This window comes from Leguminivora glycinivorella, chromosome 6 (assembly GCF_023078275.1).
Source record: "Leguminivora glycinivorella isolate SPB_JAAS2020 chromosome 6, LegGlyc_1.1, whole genome shotgun sequence".
Taxonomy (NCBI): Eukaryota; Metazoa; Arthropoda; class Insecta; order Lepidoptera; family Tortricidae; genus Leguminivora; species Leguminivora glycinivorella.
The window spans coordinates 12,440,916-12,462,727 of record NC_062976.1 but is presented as its reverse complement, the minus strand read 5'-3'; the positions used below and the strand labels follow the sequence as shown (position 1 = coordinate 12,462,727).

The window sequence follows — 21,812 nt, the reverse complement described above, 5'->3', positions numbered from 1 at the left end:
AGAATCTTTCGTTTGCTCGGGTATCAGTAATATCAGTATTAATTAGGACGTTCGGTAAAACAACAACTTAAAAAAATACATGGAAAATATTTGGATTCGATTAGTTACTGTTTTTAGTAGCAGCAAAGCAGTAGGGACTACTAAGCCCAGCCAGTTTGTCAGAAAGCTGACACACTTTCTACCTATAGTAGAACCAAGAACCATTTGTAATCGTCCTTGGTAGAACTATACTTCTTTAGTTCGTGCTGATACTGTTCAAAGAGGCTTTTTGACGAACTGCCTGGGTGATTAGATGGGTGGTGACTGGTGAATATGAAGAGGTACCTACGTGAATAGATACTTATTAAAAAAAAACATTTTTGTTATTTATTATGTATTTAGGCTTAAGCACGTATAAATTATAAAAATAAAACATTATCTACAATGGCAGTGCTTGTATCAACATTTATCTTCGCTATACATATTTTTCAAGAATATGAAATACCTAATTATCATTATATTAGATACAAGATATAAGAGTACTCCTATACAGTGTGTTCACGTAGTTTAACATTGCATAACAGTGAAATTGAAAGTGAATTGGTATCGGTTGTGTATTATATACAGAATAAGGCACATTTAAATTATCACAAGCGTATTATTTATCATAAGTAATGTGGTTACAACTACCTTCTTATAGATATTTCCGTACAACTTGACCTGACTCGTTCAAACTGGGTTAAGCGGTTTAGTAATTGTTACTATGCACTTTAACTTTTGACCGACCCACTCGAAAAACGAAACACTGAAAAACCCAAAAGACAGTGTCAAGTTGAATTATCTCCATATAAATAAAAAATAATCTATAAAGACATTTACATTAACTCTACTTACGATATCATTCATCCTAACTATTAAACAAACTTTGGTGTTTTTGGCTTTATTTACCCTATTCAAAACAGGAACACTATTAACTTATAACATAACATCTCACAATTGAGATCTCAATTGAGGCTTTCGGAAAAACGAAATGGGTATTATAAACATTTATTTCAAATGTAATATTTCGGCGTTCAAGGTGTTTGATATGCCTCAGTAGGCATGTCTGACATAAGATTTAAAATGCAACTATCATAGACGTACAAACCGATTTGTATTAATCAAATAATTACACTAATCTGTATTTTGCAGGCTAGTCTTTGTTTCGTGATGAAATTAAAACACTTGAGTTGCAAAACACTGTTGTTGTGTGTAAACAGGTGCTAAGAATTCTACTTAAATAGGCTTGAGATAGAGCTGGCTGTTTTGCTAATCAATTTCCTGCAACGATAGGTATATTTAAAGCTTCGTTACAAGGGCCCATTAAGCCAGAGGAATCATCTTTATAAAAGAGAAAACTAAAAAGCTTAAGAAACTATATTATTTTTAAAGAGATGAGAGCAATTCCTGAAACTAAACATCGATTGATCAAAATAAATAGGTACATTTGATTCAAATATTTTATAATTGTATGTATATTGAAAGTGTCCTCTCCCCAAGATTACCCGCGGGATGTTGTCATACTGAAAAGGAGTCAGACTAAAGTAGTTTGCCTCCCGTGCCGTTTTTGGTATTGTATTTTGAAGTCGCATACACATAGGGTCGCCTTAAGTATACTGTCCACGAGTGAAAACGTACGTGTAAGATTATGAGTTCTTGATGCACACCGCGCACCGAGACACTTGCGAGCGCGAGTTGAAGTCTCCCTTGTGCGTGGCGCGGCGCGGCGGCGCGCCGAAGGTGGCGCTCTCGTCGATGACGGTGAGCCAGAAGCTGAGCAGGTTGGCGAAGTGGTGGCACGTGCCCGCCTCGCCGTTGCACTCGATGAGCGGCGTGGCGCGGAAGTCCTGCAGGCACGAGCCCGCGCTGGCCAGCGCCTGCCCGCCGCCCTGCGCGCCCGCGCCGGTGTGCTGCGCGACAAGTTACACCCTCAATATACTGTACACCCACTCAAAGTTATGAACCCTAATCTAAGACTGTTTTGGTGTATAACTTGGGCTTTCTCATGATCTCAAAAAGCGGCCAAATTTAACATATTTCCTGTATAATTTGAGAATAATAAATCATCGAAACTTATCATTGTCACGGACATCCTTCATAGCAGCAACAAAGCTAGATCTGGTTTTACACATCGTAATACAATAATGTCATCATGCTGCTGCCTATTGGGCATCTAGTGTATAAAAAAGGAACCTCGACACGATAAGAAGAAGAAGTGTCATCAAAGGTACAATAAGTGAATTAGAATGCATTAAATAGGTATATATCTACTCACCATAACAAAGCTGTATCCAGTCCATAGCAAGCTCCAGCCTCCTGGACAGGGAGGTTCGATGTCGGTTTGGCTGTGTACAGCAATTACATTTGTCGGTGCTTCGCAAACGACGCATCTTGAAATGTACTCCTGAATGGCTTGCCCTTCCACTGGCATCATCAACGTCGGCCTTCCGGTCGCGAGCCAGTAGCTGCGGTCGTTCCTACTGGCGTAGTTACACGTTCCGGTCACGTCACAGAACATGAATGGCATCGTGCTGAATTTTCTTACGCAAGATCCGGCGTAACCTAAATCTTGATTATGTGACTTTTCATTACCATCTATGTATAAGAGTGAATAACCTTCCCATAGTTTGATGTGGCCAGGTTCACATTGAGGGATAATATCACTTTGACTGTGCTTGACCAGAAGTATTCCGGTCATAAAATCTGTGCTAGTACACGATTGGCCAGGAAGGCCAGGTGGGCCAGATTGTCCCTCTAAACCGATTTCTCCTCGTTCGCCTTGGTATCCCTGAGCTCCGGTTTCGCCGGGTGGGCCGGACGGGCCCTGCGGTCCCGTCATGCCTCTGTCTCCCTTTTCTCCGTTTATACCGTCCATGCCGGGCGGGCCGGTCATACCCTTTTCACCAGGTTGTCCATTTATTCCAGGGAAACCGGGCGGTCCGCGATCGCCTTTAGGCCCAATAACGACCTGTCCTGACTCTCCTTTGTCACCCTTAATGCCCTGCATACCAGGCTGTCCGGGGAAACCATTGAATCCTCGATCGCCCTTTTCTCCTGGTACACCTGGTTCTCCTGGCGGTCCGTCACGCCCGTCGAATCCACTATCACCCTTCTCCCCGGACAGTCCTGGCATTCCTGGCGCTCCCGGGGGTCCTTGGTCTCCCTTTTCGCCCGGGTATCCCATTACGGTCTCGCCCTTTTCACCCCTTTCACCTTTAATGCCAGTAAAACCGCGAGGACCAGGTTGACCTGGCGGTCCGTCGAAGCCGGGCGGGCCGGCGACGCCTTCCAAACCCTTGTCTCCCTTCTCGCCACGATCTCCTGGTCTGCCCGGAGTTCCGGAGAAGCCTGAAGGTCCCGGCAGACCTGTTAAGCCTCGGTCGCCCTTCTCTCCGGGGGCACCCTGTGGCCCAGGACGCCCGTGTTTGCCAGGAATACCGTGAAGACCCTTTTCTCCTTTGATTGTCAATCCAGGCAGGCCAGCGGGTCCAGAGGGTCCAGTGTCACCTGTAAATAGAATGTTGTATATGTATTTAAACGATCACATTATATTATACGAAGGCACTAGGTAACACATTAGTAAATAAGTTTTAACCTTCGTATTGGAATTATTTAAAAGCAAGCTAAAAGTTTACATACCCAGAGGCTAAATAATTAAATCGTTAATATTTAATATTAATGACAGATACCTATATAAGTTTATGGAATAATAATAACTTACCCTTATCTCCTGGGAAGCCGTACTGTCCAGTTGAACCCTTTTCTCCTTGGTACCCAATTTCTCCCTTTTCGCCTGCAATACCAGCTTCACCGGTGAAACCTCTGTCGCCCTTTTGACCGGGGTAGCCTGGGGCGCCTGGCAGACCCTGGTTTCCTTTTTCTCCCTTCACATCTATCGCCACCCCGGGCAAACCTCTTTCTCCTTTAAGACCAGGATACCCTACGGGTCCTGGGACTCCAGGCGGGCCTATCGGGCCATCTTTTCCATTTATTCCATTAATACCGTCCATTCCAGGTTCTCCAGTGTCTCCTCTCTCTCCCGGTGCACCAGGTGCGCCTGTTAGACCTCTGTCGCCAGGTTTACCCGGTAATCCATCCTTTCCGTCCAAGCCTGGCCACCCATCGTTACCAGGTAAGCCTATATCACCCTTCTCGCCTCTGGCACCAGAAAAACCACGTTCTCCCTGTAGCCCTTGTTCTCCAGTAAATCCTTGTGGACCCGGTGTGCCTGCATCACCTTTTTCTCCAGCCGGTCCAGGTCTGCCAAATCCGGGGAACCCTGCATTACCCTTGTCTCCCTTTGTTCCATTTCTGCCCGGTGATCCAGTGAAACCACGTAGTCCAGTTAAACCTGCCTCTCCCTTCTGTCCTTTTTCTGAAGGTAAAGCGGGCTCTCCTCTAGGGCCGGCGGCTCCCGTGAAACCTCTATCTCCTTTGTCACCTTTTGGTCCCATTGGTCCCGTCAGTCCCGGAGGCCCTTCAAAGCCTTGATCGCCTTTTTCGCCGGGAGCACCCACTAGACCAGGAATACCGTCCATGCCAGGCTGGCCTGGTTCACCTGAGAAACCAAGAGGTCCCCTATCTCCCTTCTGTCCTGGCTCACCGTCTTGGCCGGGGATACCGGGTAGTCCTGCCGGTCCTTGTCTTCCAGGGAAACCTCGAGGCCCGGTAGGCCCCTGCATGCCGGGTTCACCTGTCTTTCCAGGAAGACCAATAACACCGGGTTGACCGGGCATTCCAGGGTATCCAGCTTGTCCTTTCTCGCCAATAGGTCCCGGTGTTCCCGGTATACCACTCATACCAGGGGGACCGGCAGGTCCAGGTTCTCCCTTAAGACCTTGTGGGCCAGGTGGCCCTGAAATTCCTGGTCGCCCAGTGTCTCCTTTTTCGCCAGGAAGCCCATTCCATCCGGGTGGTCCATCATTTCCATTCTTTCCTGCTTCACCTCTCAAGCCTTTGTCACCTTTTAACCCGTCGTTACCCGGAGGTCCAGGCGGGCCAGGCATAGATATACCGGTGTCTCCTTTAATGCCTCTCGAGCCTGGAAGCCCCGGGATACCTCTCAAGCCCTTTTCACCGGGCGACCCTGGGGAGCCCATAATACCCATGCCTCCCTTCTCGCCTCGAGCGCCTGGAAGACCACGTGGCCCAACTGGTCCCTCTTTTCCTTGAGCACCCAATTCACCCTTATCTCCCTTTAGACCGGTGTAGCCTTGGTCTCCCTTTTCCCCAGGTATGCCTGTAAAAAATCAATGATTTATATTTTTTTTACTAATTATAGAGATTGGATATTATAATAGGCTACTAGACTCATATCGAATTTGGCACAATAAATGATTGTCTTCTGTAGTATTTGACATAAAAAAACAATATCTATAGATTTTGGATATTTAAAGTATATGATGACTACGTATTTTCGATTAAAAATGTGTGTATTTATTTATTTATTTTGGCCACCGAAAACGCTGTCAGCGGCTGTAGTGAGTAGGCTTGTGTCGTTCACGAACTATGAACTGTTAGGAATAAAATCCCATCAATGACCGAAATGAACTGAATCTTTCCATGCTCTGAGAATCGGTCTTTGCTCATTTAGTTCAGTACAGGATCGGCGAACGCGAGCGGTTTGGATCGAGAACGAATGTGTGACTGCGCCGACCGAGAGCGAGAGCTACTTAGCAGAGCAACAAAAAAAGTCAAGTTTTCATATTAAACTTCGGTTACTTACAACCTTTCGGCCCGGAATGTTACTATCTGTGGACTATTCGTATCATTTTGACACTATTCGGTCCCATTCGTTCTGATCTTTCCGACCGCAATGGTCGCTGGTCTAGCTGAACTAAATGAGCAAAAGACCTAAAAGAGCGAACTAGTTCGTGAGAGCGACTGAACGAGATCGGAGCGCTCCGATCAACGAACGAAACGGCACAAGCCTAGTAGTGAGTGACGTCATCGAATTCGAACCTTACTGCACGTCAAAACAATCACTGACGTACATGGACTTTCAATAGGGACTGAGCTCGCACTTTTTTTGCCATACTAAATTGAACTTTATCACCGGCGCAGAAAGGCGTTCTTACCAGACTAGTAAAAGTGTGTCCACATGAGAGGGTCAAAGTTGGGGCTGGTGTCCCTCTCGCACGTGTGACCAGTGTTAAAGAGATTACTATAGTAGTAGTATTTTTACCTGTATGATAACTAAATTTATAAACTTCTTAAATTATTTTTGTATTATATCGAGGCAAGGATATTAATACCTTGTAACGAATTGGTAAGTCATTATTATGAAGCCATAAAACCAAAGATTTGCGCAGTTAAAAAAAACCTTTAATTCGGTATTAGTAGATTTGGTAGTAACTTTGAATATTGACTGGTATCCCCAAATAATGACAGTGATGACGTCATTCAAATAATTTTGACAGTGGCAATAAGTGCGAGAGGGACACCAGCCCCAACTTTACCCTCTCATGTGGACACACTTTTTGGCCTAACAACTCAATCTAGCTTAATAATATATAAATCTATGCTGACGTATTGAACTTTATGCCTTCATACTTAAAAAGTCAGAAAATGTTGTTTTCGAATAGAATGACCTGATGCATAGATAATCTATAGATTAACATGACTGTGTTGTTTTCGCCTGATTACGTAATAGTATACTTAAAAAAATTGCTGTTTATAAGTCATAATAAAATATGGTAATATTATATTTCGGTTGATTGGACAGTACTTAATGATATAAGACAGACTTTAAAAAAGGGTCAAGTAGCCTATTGTGATATTTAAAGTTTGCGAATATTTTTTAAAAAACATTTTAACTGATAATTGGTTTAGATTATTAGTATATTGATTTAAACTAACACGATCTTCACTCATATTATTAAATTAAAACGGGAATTAATCGCGTAAAACTTACGTTTTATATTTAACCCGACGTTTCGGACATGACATTACGTCCGTGGTCACGGGTAGACTCAGTCTAAGTAATTTAATAATATTAGATTATTAGGTTCAGTACAGACGGACTGCAACCAGGCTGCGATATGTATGGAAACCGAAGGCTACGTAAATTCAGCGTGCGATTCAGATACTGATTGCAGTCGGGTGGAGGTTATCATAGCTGGGCATTAACTCGTTAATCCGTTAATCGTTAATTAACGAAGTTAACATTTCGATTAACGGATTAACTTTTAAGTTAAGTTGAAAAAATGTTAACGGACTCGTTAACTTCCGTTAAATTTCTCCGAGTCCGTTAATCGTTAATCTAGTAGGGCACAGGCGCCATCTGCGCTGCGAAAAACACGTTCTGAACGCTACTATAAAAGCCCAAAGTACGGCAAATTAATCCTATGATTTGCCGGTAAATCCTAGGCTTTACCGATGTCGATTGCTAAAAGTCCGAAATATTACCTAAAAAAGTATTCTTCACGTGGATTTGCTTTTATTAACTTTGATTCGGTGAATCCTAAGCTTTACCATGGCGATTGGCGACTGTTGTAGTGATAGGGCAGCAAATTCGAAGCCCTATTTACGACAACATTCGCTTCCCTAGCCTCTACCGCTCAAAGTGCCACAACAGTCCCGTCACCGCCAGCATCTCTCCTGACACAGCTCTTGGCAGTAGCTCAGGCGATCACTGCCTTCCACGTGCAGCCTAGAGTTCAATAGGCTAGCGGTACTTCGGCCTTTTACAGAAATATAATACGTTATAGTGGATACTGATGCAACTAAATATTTAAAGAAAAGTTCATTTTTCTTCACGTGTTAACGGATTAACGATTAACTTTAACTTACGTTAAATTTGTCGAAATGTATCGCTTTAACGATTAACGAAGTTAACTTTTTTAGTAACGGATTAGCGATTAACGAAGTTAACTACTCGTATTTGATTAACGGTGCCCAGCTATGGAGGTTATACAATTATATTAAAGACTATCCACGATAAAAAGTGGTCATATATAACATGGTAAATCTTTTGATACAATGAGTATTTACAAGCAGCATGTTTTTCAAATAATTTGTAGATATCAAACTACATTATAAAAATATAAACAAATTATAACTTTAGGTGGCCTATGAATTTTAGCAGTGTGTATCTCATGATACCAATATTTTTTTGTACAGTGTCTTCTTGCAGTCTTTACTAAGTTTTCCTGTTAAAAATATTTTTTAATGTTTAATTATATTAGCCAAAATATACCCTATTACATACTGATTTTACAATATAAATCATTTTTCTGATTGTAATCAGATTAAGAAAGTACTGAGATTTTCTAACTTTGTTGAATTCGACTTTTTGACACTTTTTGGCTCTCCATACAAAAACAACTGTCAGTGCTTGGAGTAGAAAGTCTTCCTGACTCCCAAAAGTCGAAATGAGTTTCAAAAAGTATTTTTTTGCTAAGATGTCATTCTAATGTGTGTAAAACAGCTTATAAAAATATAAGTAAAATTATGAAATTGTGCTAGGAAGCGTGTGAAGGTTGTTAAAAAACGCTGTACAAGAAATGAAATGCTTGATGGTATACATTCGGCGAAACCTCACACATACTAAAGCATTATAAGGGATAGCTTTATTTATTATATAGTTTTATGTATATAGATTTACCAAAATATAAAATTGCTTCAAAATGTGCATTCCGACCGACCTGGCTCAGTCGGTAGTGACCCTGCCTGCTAAGCCGCGGTCCTGGGTTCGAATCCCGGTAAGGGCATTTATTTGTGTGATGAGCACTGATATTTGTTCCTGAGTCATGGATATTTTCTATGTATATGAGTATGTATTTATCTATTTAAGTATGTATATCGTCGCTTAGCACCCATAGTACAAGCTTTGCTTAGTTTGGGGCTAAGTTGATCTGTGTAAGGTGTCCCCAATATTTATTTATTTATTTATTTTATTTATTTATTCAGGAAGAAAGATTTATCATGTTATGTATGACCACTTTTAACCGTGGACAGTCCTTATGTGTTATTCCACAGAAAGGGTACCTTTATGTCGGTTGGCGTTTATATTGCATAGCGTCACATTAGTATTGGCACTATTGGCACGTCATTCAAATATAATAGCTATACTTTGAGTCGTGCGAGGTCACATATGTACTTAGATACCAAACCATGGCTTTATGGGATCCGAACTCAGGGCCATTGGCTTCGCAGGCAGGGTACCCACTAGGCCAGATTGGTGGTCTAAAAAAAATATTAATAACAAATGAAGAAACCGCCAGTCAATTACTCACCAGCGGGTCCCTGCGGTCCCTGTGATCCAGGTGCTCCTCGGTCACCCTTTGTGAGTTCCGCTAAATTCGCAGGGCATTGACCAGGCTCGCCCTTCAAACCCATTCTTCCCGGGTATCCCTTGTCTCCTGGCAATCCAGCATCTCCAGGAGTACCTTTCTCGCCCTTGATCGAAATACCCTTTACACCAGGTTTGCCTGGTTGACCGTGTCTTCCCGGGGTTCCATCGATTCCGGGGGCGCCGGGCAGACCTTGATCACCCTTGTACCCGGGCATGCCTATTGTGCCCTTACTGCCGGGGGGACCAGCAAGTCCTTTGTCTCCTTTTGGCCCTCTGAGACCCGGGAGACCTCGTTCACCCTTTTCTCCAGGAGGTCCCTTAACTAGATTTGACGGTATCATCGCGGGCAGACCTGGGCTTCCAGGAGGTCCCATTGGACCATCGTCACCTTGTCTACCCTGTAAACCAAACATTCATATTATTAATCAATGTTTATATTTATTTAAGCCATTAAACTACAAAACGAAGTAAAAATGTAGTCAACTCAATATTATAATCATAAGAAAGGGCAAATAATTGTTATTTGACTCGTGTAATTGTTTAAAATGGAGGTTTTAAGTAAGCCACTCGTAACTTGAAACATTAGCCCAGGACCGGGATGAGTGGCGTACACGAAGGGAGGCCTATGCTCAGCAGTGGGCGATTAATGGCTGAAATGATGATGATGAACTTGAAACAAATAAAAAACGTATAAGAGCATACCGGTTCTCCTGGAGTTCCCGGTAATCCATGAAGGCCGTCGGGCCCGCGTTGACCGGGCACGCCAGGGGGACCCTGCGGGCCGCGCTCTCCGAGCGTCCCGGGCGTGCCGTCGAAACCTCGGTCACCTTTCTGCCCGGGCGTTCCTGGTCTACAATCGTTGCAAACACCGCCTCTGTCTCCTTTGGTTCCCGGCTCACCCGGATATCCTGGTAAACCTGGGTTTCCTTTGTCTCCTTTTTTCCCGCGGGGTCCGACGTCACCAGGCATACCCGGGGTTCCTAATGTTGAATTGCCAGGAGCACCTCTCAAGCCTTGGTAGCCTCTGTCTCCCTTCTGACCTTTCTGTCCAGGTAATCCTGGTTCTCCACTTAGTCCTCGATCACCCTAAAACAGAGAATATGGGATTCATAGAAGTAACCTAGGAAACGGTTTAATATGATAGCAGGATGTACATTGTAATTAATCATTATACTCGTATAAGAACGAAGACGAAGGAAAGAATATTTTACTCAGTACTGGGTCATATATAGTACACAAAAATAGTATCAGTAACCATTCTACGACTGCAACGACAGCAAAACGCTATCTGTTTCTTTGTCAAACAATTTTGACCTTGGCTAGGATCCCTGTCTTCGACAGAGGTATAGCCTGCGTAAAAAAATTACGCAGTATTTCTTTATCTTAAAATTTTCGATAATGGTGTACTTATCATACCATTTTAAACTTACCGGAATCGAAAGGCCACTGTCACCCTTTGGCCTCTTTCGCCTGGGTATCCATCCTGTCCATTGTACCCTTGAAGTCCAGCCGGTCCGGGTTTTCCTTCGGGTCCAGTATCTCCTTTGTCGCCTTTCATTCCAGGTGGGCCTTCTCGTCCCTGTGTGCCAGGGACTCCCTGTCCTCCTGGTGGGCCCATGGGGCCCGGGCGGCCTGGTTCTCCAGGGTTGCCGTCTGTGCCTCTCGCACCCGACCCACCAGGGTTACCCCGAGGACCGATCGGACCGGGAGGGCCGACAACTGATCCTGTGCTGCCACCCGGTGGCCCAGGGACACCGGTAAGACCTCTTAAACCAGGGGTACCGTCTTTGCCCGGGTCTCCCTTTTGGCCGGGTCGGCCATCACGACCTCTCAGGCCTTCGTTACCTCTGTCACCCTTTTGTCCTCTCTGTCCACTTGCACCAAACTGACCGACTCGACCCTGTAATTGCGATAAACACCTGTAGGAACTTGTGTATTTAGATAATTATTTAAAATTTGAAATTAACAAAGGAATAATGTTTTTCATGTCCAACACGGTACTAATACGGTAATTTTTTTTTTTTAATTAGAAAGGAAGGTTTTCTTACAATAAAAATCAATCATAGGTATTTGTACTTACACGCTCACCAGTGTTCCCACGAATACCCTTTTCTCCTTTCGGTCCTACGAGACCTGGTAATCCTGATTCACCTGTTTCTCCCGTATAACCCTTTTCTCCCTGCATGCCTGGTTCACCCTTAAAACCTTTGTCTCCTTTGTCACCTTGAGTTCCCAGAATGGCTCCTTTTTCTACTTCCACATGTAAAGGTTTTTCAGAACAAGCCTGACCCTTTTTGCCTTGATCTCCTCTGTCACCTTTGTCACCTTTGATCGATAAACCTTTCGGACCCTTAGCACCTTTTTCACCAGGTTGACCTGGTGATCCCTGCAATTTAAAATATTGTTATAGTCGTTGTAGAAGATAAACTCACTATAAGATAACGGAAACTAGAAACACATTTACACGAGTTGGGAAAAAACTACAAATACAGTGTTTGGATACCGCACGAACTTGATAGAGATCAACTAAACCGCCGTGCCGATATCTGCATACAACTTCTGTCTTTTCGCCGCACATTCAACTGGTTGGACCATCTTATCACTGGAGATGAAAAATGGGTCTTATATATAAATCACACACGCAAACGTCAGTGGCTAGCTCCAAACGAAAAAGGAATAGAGGCACCAAAAACAGAGCCTGACCCGAAAAAAGTTATGCTGTCCGTTTGGTGGGATATTCATGGTATTATTCACTGGGAACTCCTACCAAGTGGAATGACTGTTACCGCATCAGTATACTGTAATCAGCTTGAAAATTTAAACCAATAAATCTGTCAGAAATGTCAGAATCGTCCACAGCATGCTAAAGTTTTTTTTTCTTACACGACAATGCTCGCCCACACATTGCAAAAGTGACTCGGCTAATTAGATATTGGAGCTAGGTTGGAAAGTGATAGCTCATCCACCGTACTCTCCAGACTTGGCACCTACGGATTACGCATTGTTCAGATCGCTAAGCAATGCCTTGAATGAAAAAAAGTTCGATGATCAAGCCCATCTACGACAGTACATAGCTGAGTTTTTTGAATCTAAACCTAAGAACTTCTTCGCCGATGCTATTCATTCTTTACCAGAACGATGGAGACAAGTAGTAGATAACGAAGGCCGTTATATTTTTGATAAATGATTAAAATAATAAATTAAATAAAAATTACAATATTGGTTATTATTCGCTCATTACTTTCTTACCAACCCAATAGTTAGGTAAATACAAAATTATGACTGCGGCAGCAATACCAGGACATTAACTATTTATCTACTTAATGTAGGCTGCTATAAGTTCTTAAATGTAAGCATATACATATTTACCGTGTATCCTGGTCGCCCTCTTACGCCCTGAGGGCCGGGTTCTCCTGAGGGTCCTATGGGACCGACGGGACCCTGTTCTCCGGGAGACCCTGGCTCTCCCTTGTCACCCTTCGGGTATCTTCCCACGGCTGCCGATTCTCCTTTGTCTCCCTTTGGTCCTGTACTCCCCGGGTAACCGCGAGGTCCTGGATATCCCCTCTCGCCTTGAGGACCCGAGTCACCCTAAAAAATATTGATGATTTAAACGTAGAGAAAACGTTGTTAGCAGGAGGTAAAGCGCATAGAGACCGGTATTATTTGAACTACGGAGCTTAACCAATTGTCTAACTCAAATACTCAGAACAGTGCACGGTTTCCAATCTTTTCAATCCTGTCACCCCTTTAATTAGCCAGGTAAATGGTTAAAGCTGTCCCTTCTCCATTGTATTAATATTCTCTCTTATAGAAATTTGTTATCTTCGATTAGTTTACCACCGCCTCTATACATGTATACCAGTTTTAACCCCGCTTACTTTTTTTATGAAATAGGAAGCAAACGAGCAGATAGGTCGCCTGATGGTAAGCGATCACTGCCGCCCATGGACGCCCGAAACACCAGAAGTGTTGGAGATGCCTAGAACAAGGTAAGTTTAATCACAAACTAGGCATTACTTACGTCTGTACCATTGCAACCATCTCTGCCCCGGTCGCCAGGCCTCCCCGATTCACCTTGCAGTCCAGGACGTCCCGCAAACCCTTGGAAACCCTGTTGACCAGGCTTTCCTCTGTCACCTTTCGGCCCACGAGGACCTACTGAGCCGATCTCTCCTTTTTGACCTTTTGGACCCTGGGGCCCTTCAGGTCCCTCGTGCCCAGGGAAACCTGTAGGTCCCGGCGGACCGAAAGAACCTTGTTTTCCCTGAAAAATAAAAACATTCACATTAAATCATTCAAAATGTGAAAACAGAGATTTGTGTAGGTAACTACCCGACAAACAGTCTATGAAAAAGTTTGGAGTAGGCATCACAAATTATACCACCTATGAAATACTAAACAGAACTAGATTTTAAACTCAAGAAAAAGCGACCAAGTTCTCAAGTGGGCGCATACGCGACTAAATAACTAGAAATGTAGCGAAATATCAAAGTGTGATATTACTCAGATCTGAAAATCTGAAAGAGTGAGCATGCCTTTTATGGCTATGTAAAAATAAAAGTTTGAATGTGTTGCGCATAATATGTAAATGTCTCTATTAAGTAGTTGCAAGGTTAAATAATAAGACTTGTATTTGCACACATTAGTCTACTACGAGGCGGTAGAATAGTTAACTGATTATATTAATTTGGCTATTGAGTATCGCAAGTAAATTCATACCTTGGCACCTTTCTGCGCAAGACACAACGGTTGACAAGAGGCGCGCGCCGTGCAGTTGGGGTGCGGCGTGACGCGCTGCTTGGTGATAGGGTCGTAGTGAGCGCCGTAGGGCTCGCGCACGGCCGGAGGCTGCGGGCCCGGCTGCTGCGACGGCGACGCCCCGTAGTTGAACCTCGAGTCCGGGTACGAGTTTCTAGACGTGTCCGGGTATTGAGGGTATGAGTTCCGTGATGCATCTGGGTATTGGGGGTAAGTTTCTCTAGATGCGTCAGGATACTGGGGGTATGTGTTCCTCGTTGGATAACTTCCCGCCGTGGGATAGTATCCGGGTAATGAATTTATTTCGTTCCTCTGAGCGTACCACGAATCATCTTGCTGAAAAAAAATACACGTAGTCAGGTCAATTACTAGTTACAATTGATCACCTTTAGTAGTCTTATTAAATAAATGCATAGATGTAACTGATACAAGTATATTCAGCTCACAAATATTGTCCAGCCTATAATAAAATTAATATAGGTGAACGGAACGTACCATGGAATGGTATAGGCTATGGCCTCCAAAAACAATGAGCCAAAATAAAAATAAAAACTGTTCAATACAGCTCAAGACTTTCAATTATTTCAGGCACTATAAACACGTGGGATCTCTACTAAAAGTATAATATCCATATATTATTGTGCACAACGCCGTAAATCGGCAAATCGGCCCTCTAATTTACGGGACCTAATGTTTGGTATACAGGGTGTACCTAATCGTTACGTGTTGCAATTATTTAGTTCTTTTTATGTTTAACAACTCTAACTTTTTGTATGTACACGCGTTCTAGACGCGTTCTTGACAGACAATAAGGCGGACAGGCGCACGGGAAAGTGATCATATGAGAAATCCGTATGTACCTTTTGAGGTACGAGTCCCTAAAAACTAAATAAAAACCGAAAGTCATATTCATTTATGCTTAGTGTGGTTTACACAACTACTAACTACTCTACCTATGCCGTTACACATTAGGTACTAAGCTTTTGTATTACTTCTATAGATAAGATACATAATAGTAGGTATATTACGATACAAGTGCGAAAAAGCAAGTTCGAAACGAGTGGCGATAAATTAAAACACGACCGAAGGGAGTGTTTTTCTTTTTTTCTCACTTGTATCGTAATATTCGTAATGTACTATTTCAGTACAGATGGTGTTTTTTTACGCACTAGTGCGAGAAGTAGTTCATTATATCTATATGTCAGATCGAAACTTCAGAGGGTCATCTGCACCTACTGAAAAACGTCGTACGATACACGTGCAAAAAGGAAATTCGTAACTCGTGTTTTAATTTATCGCCACTCGTTTCGAACTTCCTTTTTTTCGCACTTGTATCGTAATGTACTATTGTGCCACATTTTAAATACTTATATTTAGGTATTATTTAAACCGTCTGAATTAGATATTTTTTAACTAGTGATGCAGTTTACGAAGTGTACAAAATATCAGCGAGTTTTTAATAGCATGGTGCATGACTGCATGTTAGCTAGTTACAAACGTTTAAAATTCTGAATATGCAACCTGATATTTAGCTACGTGTGCTTTCTTTTGTAAACGAACACTAGTTTCCGTATAGGTCTATAGGTACGACAGAACATATAAGATTCTGATTGTGCAATAAGCATTCAAAGATATGGAGCCTTATTAGGTATTGTATAAAATATTAAGAGGTTGTTGACTCGTATACCCGTACTCCATTTTAATAATCGTATGAAAAGAAGAATCGATTTCACAAAGCAGTTTAGGTTACCTAGATACATACGTACCTACGACCACCGAGTATCTCTATTAGTTCACCCAAGTTATTTATCGAATGCTCGGTTTAAAGTAGTCAAAACTCAAGGTAACCAAATATTAACGAGTAGGTACCCTCGTATTCTACACTGTCTCATTATTAGAACCTGACTAGAAGCATACTAATAAAATAAAATAAAATCGCTATCTATATGAAATTACTTGCACAACAAATTATAGATTTAGATTTATTTATTTAATAATATAAAATTACAATATAAATTATTCTACCTTAATCTATACGAATTTATATTATGATCGTCAAGTATGATTATTATATACAAATGTTGGTCAGTACCTATATATACTGGCATACTTTTAATAGAAACATACCTTTCATAAAACATAGAACGGTCGTATTATATCATAACTTAAAACTCATGATAGGCATTTTTGTCTTGATGTTTTAAAATTAACAGATTATTAGAGTCATGTCTTAATCGTATTTTAATTGCTATCTGGTTTGCACATTTTATTCGAAACTCCGTAGTAAATGGAATGCATTATTTATGTTCTATGAAAGGTATGTTTCAATTAAAAGTATATATAGGTACCTATATTTTTTGCCGAAAATTCCGCGCTAAGAGGAATAACTTTTGTAATTGTACCGATTGTACGCATCGTCGCTTGCTGAATCTGAAAGAAAGATCTTCACTCTTTCATTTCAGCTCTACTCACTTTCTGTAATGGGAGTCTGTACGTATACGAACTCAAGAGTTACAAACGATGAAAGAAGAAGAGTATATGTAGAGACTATCTTTCCTGGAGGACATCCTTTGCACATTGATCTTAGCTGACGATTTCAGGTCTGGCTTATCAGAAAAAACTTTATATACCTACTGCCACAAACTTTAAGCTTTAATAAAGCTTGTTTATAAGAAATGCACTTTTTGCTAACGAACGATTGAACTAGATTTTTAGAAATTATGTTTACAAACAGTCAAACATACCATAAAATTTATTTGAGCGCCAATAATTACAATTTTCGATATATTATTATAATGGAATTATTATTTTGGATATAGGTGTATAAAAAGAAATGATTTTAGCAAAGTTACTTTAGATATCAGTCTAAAGTTTAATAGGTAATCATATTTACGAAATTATTGCACAGAAACACTTAAGAATTCAGCCTGTATAAATTATGCTACGACCATAATATACTCAGTCTCGCACCAAAAGTTTTCATTCCATGTGATTGAACAACGGATCCCTCTGTTTGACATAATGGTTGAAAGTCATAACGTAATGATTACCAGATTATCATTAGTCATAATTCCGAAACGGTTAACTTTTAGGGTTTTCATTAAATATCCATATCCATACTAATATTATAAATGGGAAAGTGTGTGTGTCTGTTTGTTTGACCGCCTTTCAGGGCAAAACGGAGCAACGAATTGACGTGATTTTTTAAGTGGAGATAATTGAAGGGATAGAGAGTGACATAGGCTACTTTTTGTCTCTTTCTAACGCGAGCGAAGCCGCGGGCAAAAGCTAGTTCATTCATTAAGGTCATCTATAGATAGGTTAGATTAGGTTTGTTTATGGCAATCCTGAAAAGTTACGCGTTTCTGAAAAAAAAACAAATTATGACTAACGAAAATGTGGACAAACAACACATTATGACTTAAGACTATGGGAACCAATAGAGACCCGATTGAACAATCCACCCTGTATAAAGTATGTTCACGAGAATTGTGGCGGTTATCAGTGGAGCAGTGCGCGAGCTACCCAGCCCGTGCTCGCACATGCGTAATCAGTTTCTGGAGATATTTATATATTTGACCTCCACTTACATCGTATACCTAATTACAGAAAAAACTTAACGGATGTCATCATCAGATAAATGTTCTATTAACAATGAACGCATGGTTATACTTCATGATATCATGATAGACCTGTACAAGGTTTAAAATTTAATGTAGCGTTTGTATAACTCCTCTGTATACAAGTATGTATGTATTTATTATCATACATATGTATGAAGGCACACTGGAGTTTCAGTTTCGGACCTATCTATTTCGTATTCTCAGAAAAATCCTGTCCAAGATTTGAAAGGTGGATACATTTTTAATATAAGTAGGTATAAATCATAACAATATTTAGTTATGAGCCTTAAGAATGACGTATTCACAAATTAATACATACTTATAGTAACATTGTAAAAATATATTGGAAAATTATATCAACTTTAAATTTACTAAGTCACAACTGTACATCTGAAAAATAATTACATACAATAAATAACCAAAACAAAACAATATAAATATTTTTAACTTTTGTAGGCATATATGTTACACGCGCTTTGTAAAACTGGAAGTGTTATATAGGTTTGCGCAATACCGGCGCATTACATCCGAGCATTGATAAACTTTGTCGGTCTCGGGTTTGATCTATTTAATAATTAAATCTTTATAAGATTGAATGTCATAGTCTAAAATTACAATATCAAATTATAAAAAAGTTTTTTTTAAGTCGATAGAGGCTCATTGTATGGTAATATTTTTCTCTGAACTGTTTGAAGTTTGACTTTGAGCAAATGTTCGCATTTGGCAGAAATTGCAAAAGGAGGAGTAAAGCCGGCCGGCGGTCGCGCTCCAGGCCCGAACCCGCCGCATTCCCGCTACTTTTTATGTGATTTTAATCACTTTCACCAAATTTTAATAAAAGGTAACTTGTAATAACTTAAATAAAAATAACTTACCGTGTTGACTCCAATTAGGGGCAACGCGGCCACCAAACTGCAAAAAAAAAACTTTACTAGTATTTTTTTAACTTGCATAAACTATGAAAATTGCAAACCCTTAAAAATAAAATGTAATAATATATTTTAGGAAAAAATGGTTTCGTCTTTGTGAGTTAATAATTTCGCAAATCCAAGTTTAGTAGAGAAGTTCGCTCACCATAGCAAGTGGACCGCCATGTCCCGGAGCGCGCAGCGCCTGAGTCCCGTGCGCGCGCGCAGTTAGTGCCGGGACGGGATACTAAGGAGCGCTGGGCCGGGCGGCCGCGGCCGGCGCGCGGGCTGCGCCCCCGGGGCCCCGCCCCGTCGCGCCGGGGCGCTCGCCCGCCGCTCCACGGCGCCCGGGGCCAGTAGTGCGGCGCAGCCATGTCGGGCCCGGCGCGTGCGCGCCCCTTGTTGCTGCTGCTCGCGCCCTGCGTGCTCCTCATCTTCACAGCCACCCCATCCTCCGCAGTAAGTACCCTCATCTTCACGTGTGTTACGGTCCGAGTGGCCAGGTAGAGCTTGCAAGACTCAGGTGTTCGCGATATAACACCTCTACCGGCTAAAAAGACATCAACGCGCGAATAAGCGCTGAACTTATCGTTAAGTTTCAGCACATATTTAATAACATGTAGTCAACGTTAAGATGCGCAAGAATATATCCGGTTTTAGATAGTTAAACAAAACTAATAATGTATAGACACATGAATAAAAATAAAAGCAATTCTTTCAGACTTTTTTTCAGTTTTGGTTGGGACTGAACAATATGTTCGATGCGTGAATATAATCGTATTTTCAGATGATTTTATATAAAATCGTTATGTAATGTCACGAGTATGTTTTATATAATATACATATATGTGGTGAACTGAACCTATACACTGCTCTACCATGGCGCCACATTATAAATACTAAATACCGTACAGTAAGGACTATTTGAAACGGAATCCGAGATATTACTCGCCTATATCGCGGAGAACCCGTGAATCTACTTTTTGCTCGCCGTTAAGGATCTAACTGACTCCTTACGGACCTTACGCAACTGACAACTTTTTACTAGTAACTTATATTTCCTCGTCCTTGAACCGCTTTCCGTGACCATTTTAATTTTCTATTCTGAACTAAATCACCCTTGAAACAAAGAGTTTCTTTTTATTTCACAGTTCACTTTCACTTAGTTCATTTGGTTTCGAGTTGAAATTTAAGATTAGCTTAGCATTCATTCAATATTATATGTAATATTTATTTGATGTGTCTAATTTAGAGAACATTTGTGATTTTCATATATACTTAGGTATTTACCTGCCGGCGTATCATGCTTCCAATTTTATCACTAAACTGCGTGGATAAAGCATCCGTCACGTTCTGGCAAGTATGTCAGTGTAAGAGTGACAGGTGTCTTATCCACGCAGATAAGTGATAAAATTGGAAGCATGATACGCCGGCCGTCTGATCCCTAAAAGTAACTAACTACGTCACAAGTCACAATCTCATTGAACCTATTATGGTGAAGTTAATTAAGTAGGTGCATGCCTAAAACAGTACTCAGATTTCTATGGAGGTGATATAACTTATTTGATGAGTATGCAAAAGCAAGTACGAACTAAAATGTTCAGCACCGTCAACAGTGTAGCTAGAACAGGAAAGATCGACTGCAGAATATATCTGAAGAGCGATGGGAAGAGCTAGCTACGATACGCTTACGAAGCGTAGGCGATTGTAACGTTGGCTAGATACCCAGCGGCTGATTCATACAAGCCGATTCCCACCGACTTGCCTAAAATTGATTACTAGTAAAGTACCTAATGTAAAAGGTTTCTTTTTGCTCAGTGTTGCCTAGCTGAAATTTTAACCAGCCGCCACTGCTAGATACCCTGATTTACGAAGTTGCGAGTTCCTAACTCAAATAAAATTTGATCCCCAAACAAACATTCATTTTTAGGGGTGACATCTTTCGAAATCGCTTCTTATCTCTTGTACGCTTCATAAATATAGGCTGTTGCGTACATTTCAACTGTATAGCTTTTGCCGTTTCGGTTCTTCCTTTATCAATCAGTAAGTCAGTCATTCAGGATTTACATACATTAAATATACTTAGTCATTCATGGATTCGGATCCATAAACCTGATCTGTGGGTGTCAAAAATGACGTTTTTGGTCAAGAAACGTTACTTTTGACACTGAACAACCGGATATGTAAGTATTTAATTTTGGACTTTCGTTTGACCCGTGGAACATGGCGGATCGTCCTCCGATATATTTTTTTATTTTTGCATTCTGCTGTTTAATGTATAAGTTTGATAGGATATTATGCAGTGAATAGCCTGCGCAAAGAGTGCATTTAATGAAGAATTCTTTTGGAGATACGAATAACCAATTCTACGGACATCACTCGGCAGTTCGTGGTCCCGGCCGCCATCATGCTTTGTACTGCTGCTCCAGCTATCCTCCAGTGCATCGCGAAGGCCTCGTTCGCAAAAAAACTACTTATACTGTTTTATATATCTCTGTAATTTACTTGACATTGGCAAAGTGCCCTGGTAGCAGAAAGCCATTATTATACGAATAAAAAAAAAGTATTTAATTCTTAACCAGTTATTCAAAATCTTAATAGTTTTGGATATACAGGTTGAACTAAAAAGGACCGTTCAAACTTTGCATAGCATTTGAGGTTATGATGAATAACTTTTATTATGGGACCAATGCTCAAACCGCGAAAACAAATATGGTCGTTCCATAGAAATGAGCGGCATCATGATTCATGACAGTCGAAACTCGTGAAACGGCCAATTTTTTTTTGCGATTTCAGCATTGGTCCAATAGTAAATCTTGTTCATTATGACCTCAAAAGTCACTATGCAAAGTTTGAACGGTCCTTTTTATTTCACCGTGTAGGAGAGATAAGGAAAATTGGAAATGTAGGTGTAAAGTAATAGGATACAAAGTTTTCTATTTATTATTTATCTCGCCTTATCGTTTTCGATGACGACTCCGATGTCGTCAAGACAACAGCTTCAAAGCATGACATCATTGTTATTAAAATTGTAATTAGACAAATTTGATTATTAGCTTTAATTAAAACTTTAGTTAAGTATGTTTTAATACAATAACCAAAAATATTCTAGGGCTGGGACTGTGACCGCAGGATGTTTCTAAAAGGCCAAGCTTCAGTCTTAGTTTTAATATGTACCTTCATTTGGTCCACATTGTCCATAACATG

The 21,812-nt window shown here is 41.1% G+C and overlaps 2 protein-coding genes across 2 annotated transcripts in view; one reads left to right on the top strand and one right to left on the bottom strand.

The window, feature by feature from the left end:
* Window positions 1–356: 356 nt before the first annotated feature.
* Window positions 357–18,877, bottom strand: LOC125227333 (collagen alpha-1(IV) chain). Its single transcript, XM_048131624.1, is given in 13 exon segments — window positions 357–1,928; window positions 2,294–3,525; window positions 3,740–5,257; window positions 9,255–9,711; window positions 10,016–10,399; window positions 10,744–10,772; window positions 10,775–11,213; window positions 11,394–11,699; window positions 12,683–12,904; window positions 13,338–13,580; window positions 14,036–14,410; window positions 18,573–18,609; window positions 18,772–18,877. Coding segments are annotated over 13 exon segments (5,526 nt in total). The 5' UTR covers window positions 18,792–18,877; the 3' UTR covers window positions 357–1,664.
* A 54-nt stretch (window positions 18,878–18,931) lies between these two features.
* LOC125227334 (collagen alpha-1(IV) chain-like) overlaps window positions 18,932–21,812 on the top strand; it is a 36,220-nt gene continuing 33,339 nt past the window's right edge. Inside the window, exon 1 of the mRNA XM_048131625.1 lies at window positions 18,932–19,064. Coding sequence (XP_047987582.1) covers window positions 18,978–19,064 — 87 coding nt within the window. The 5' untranslated portion in view covers window positions 18,932–18,977. The remainder of the gene's footprint in view (window positions 19,065–21,812) is intronic.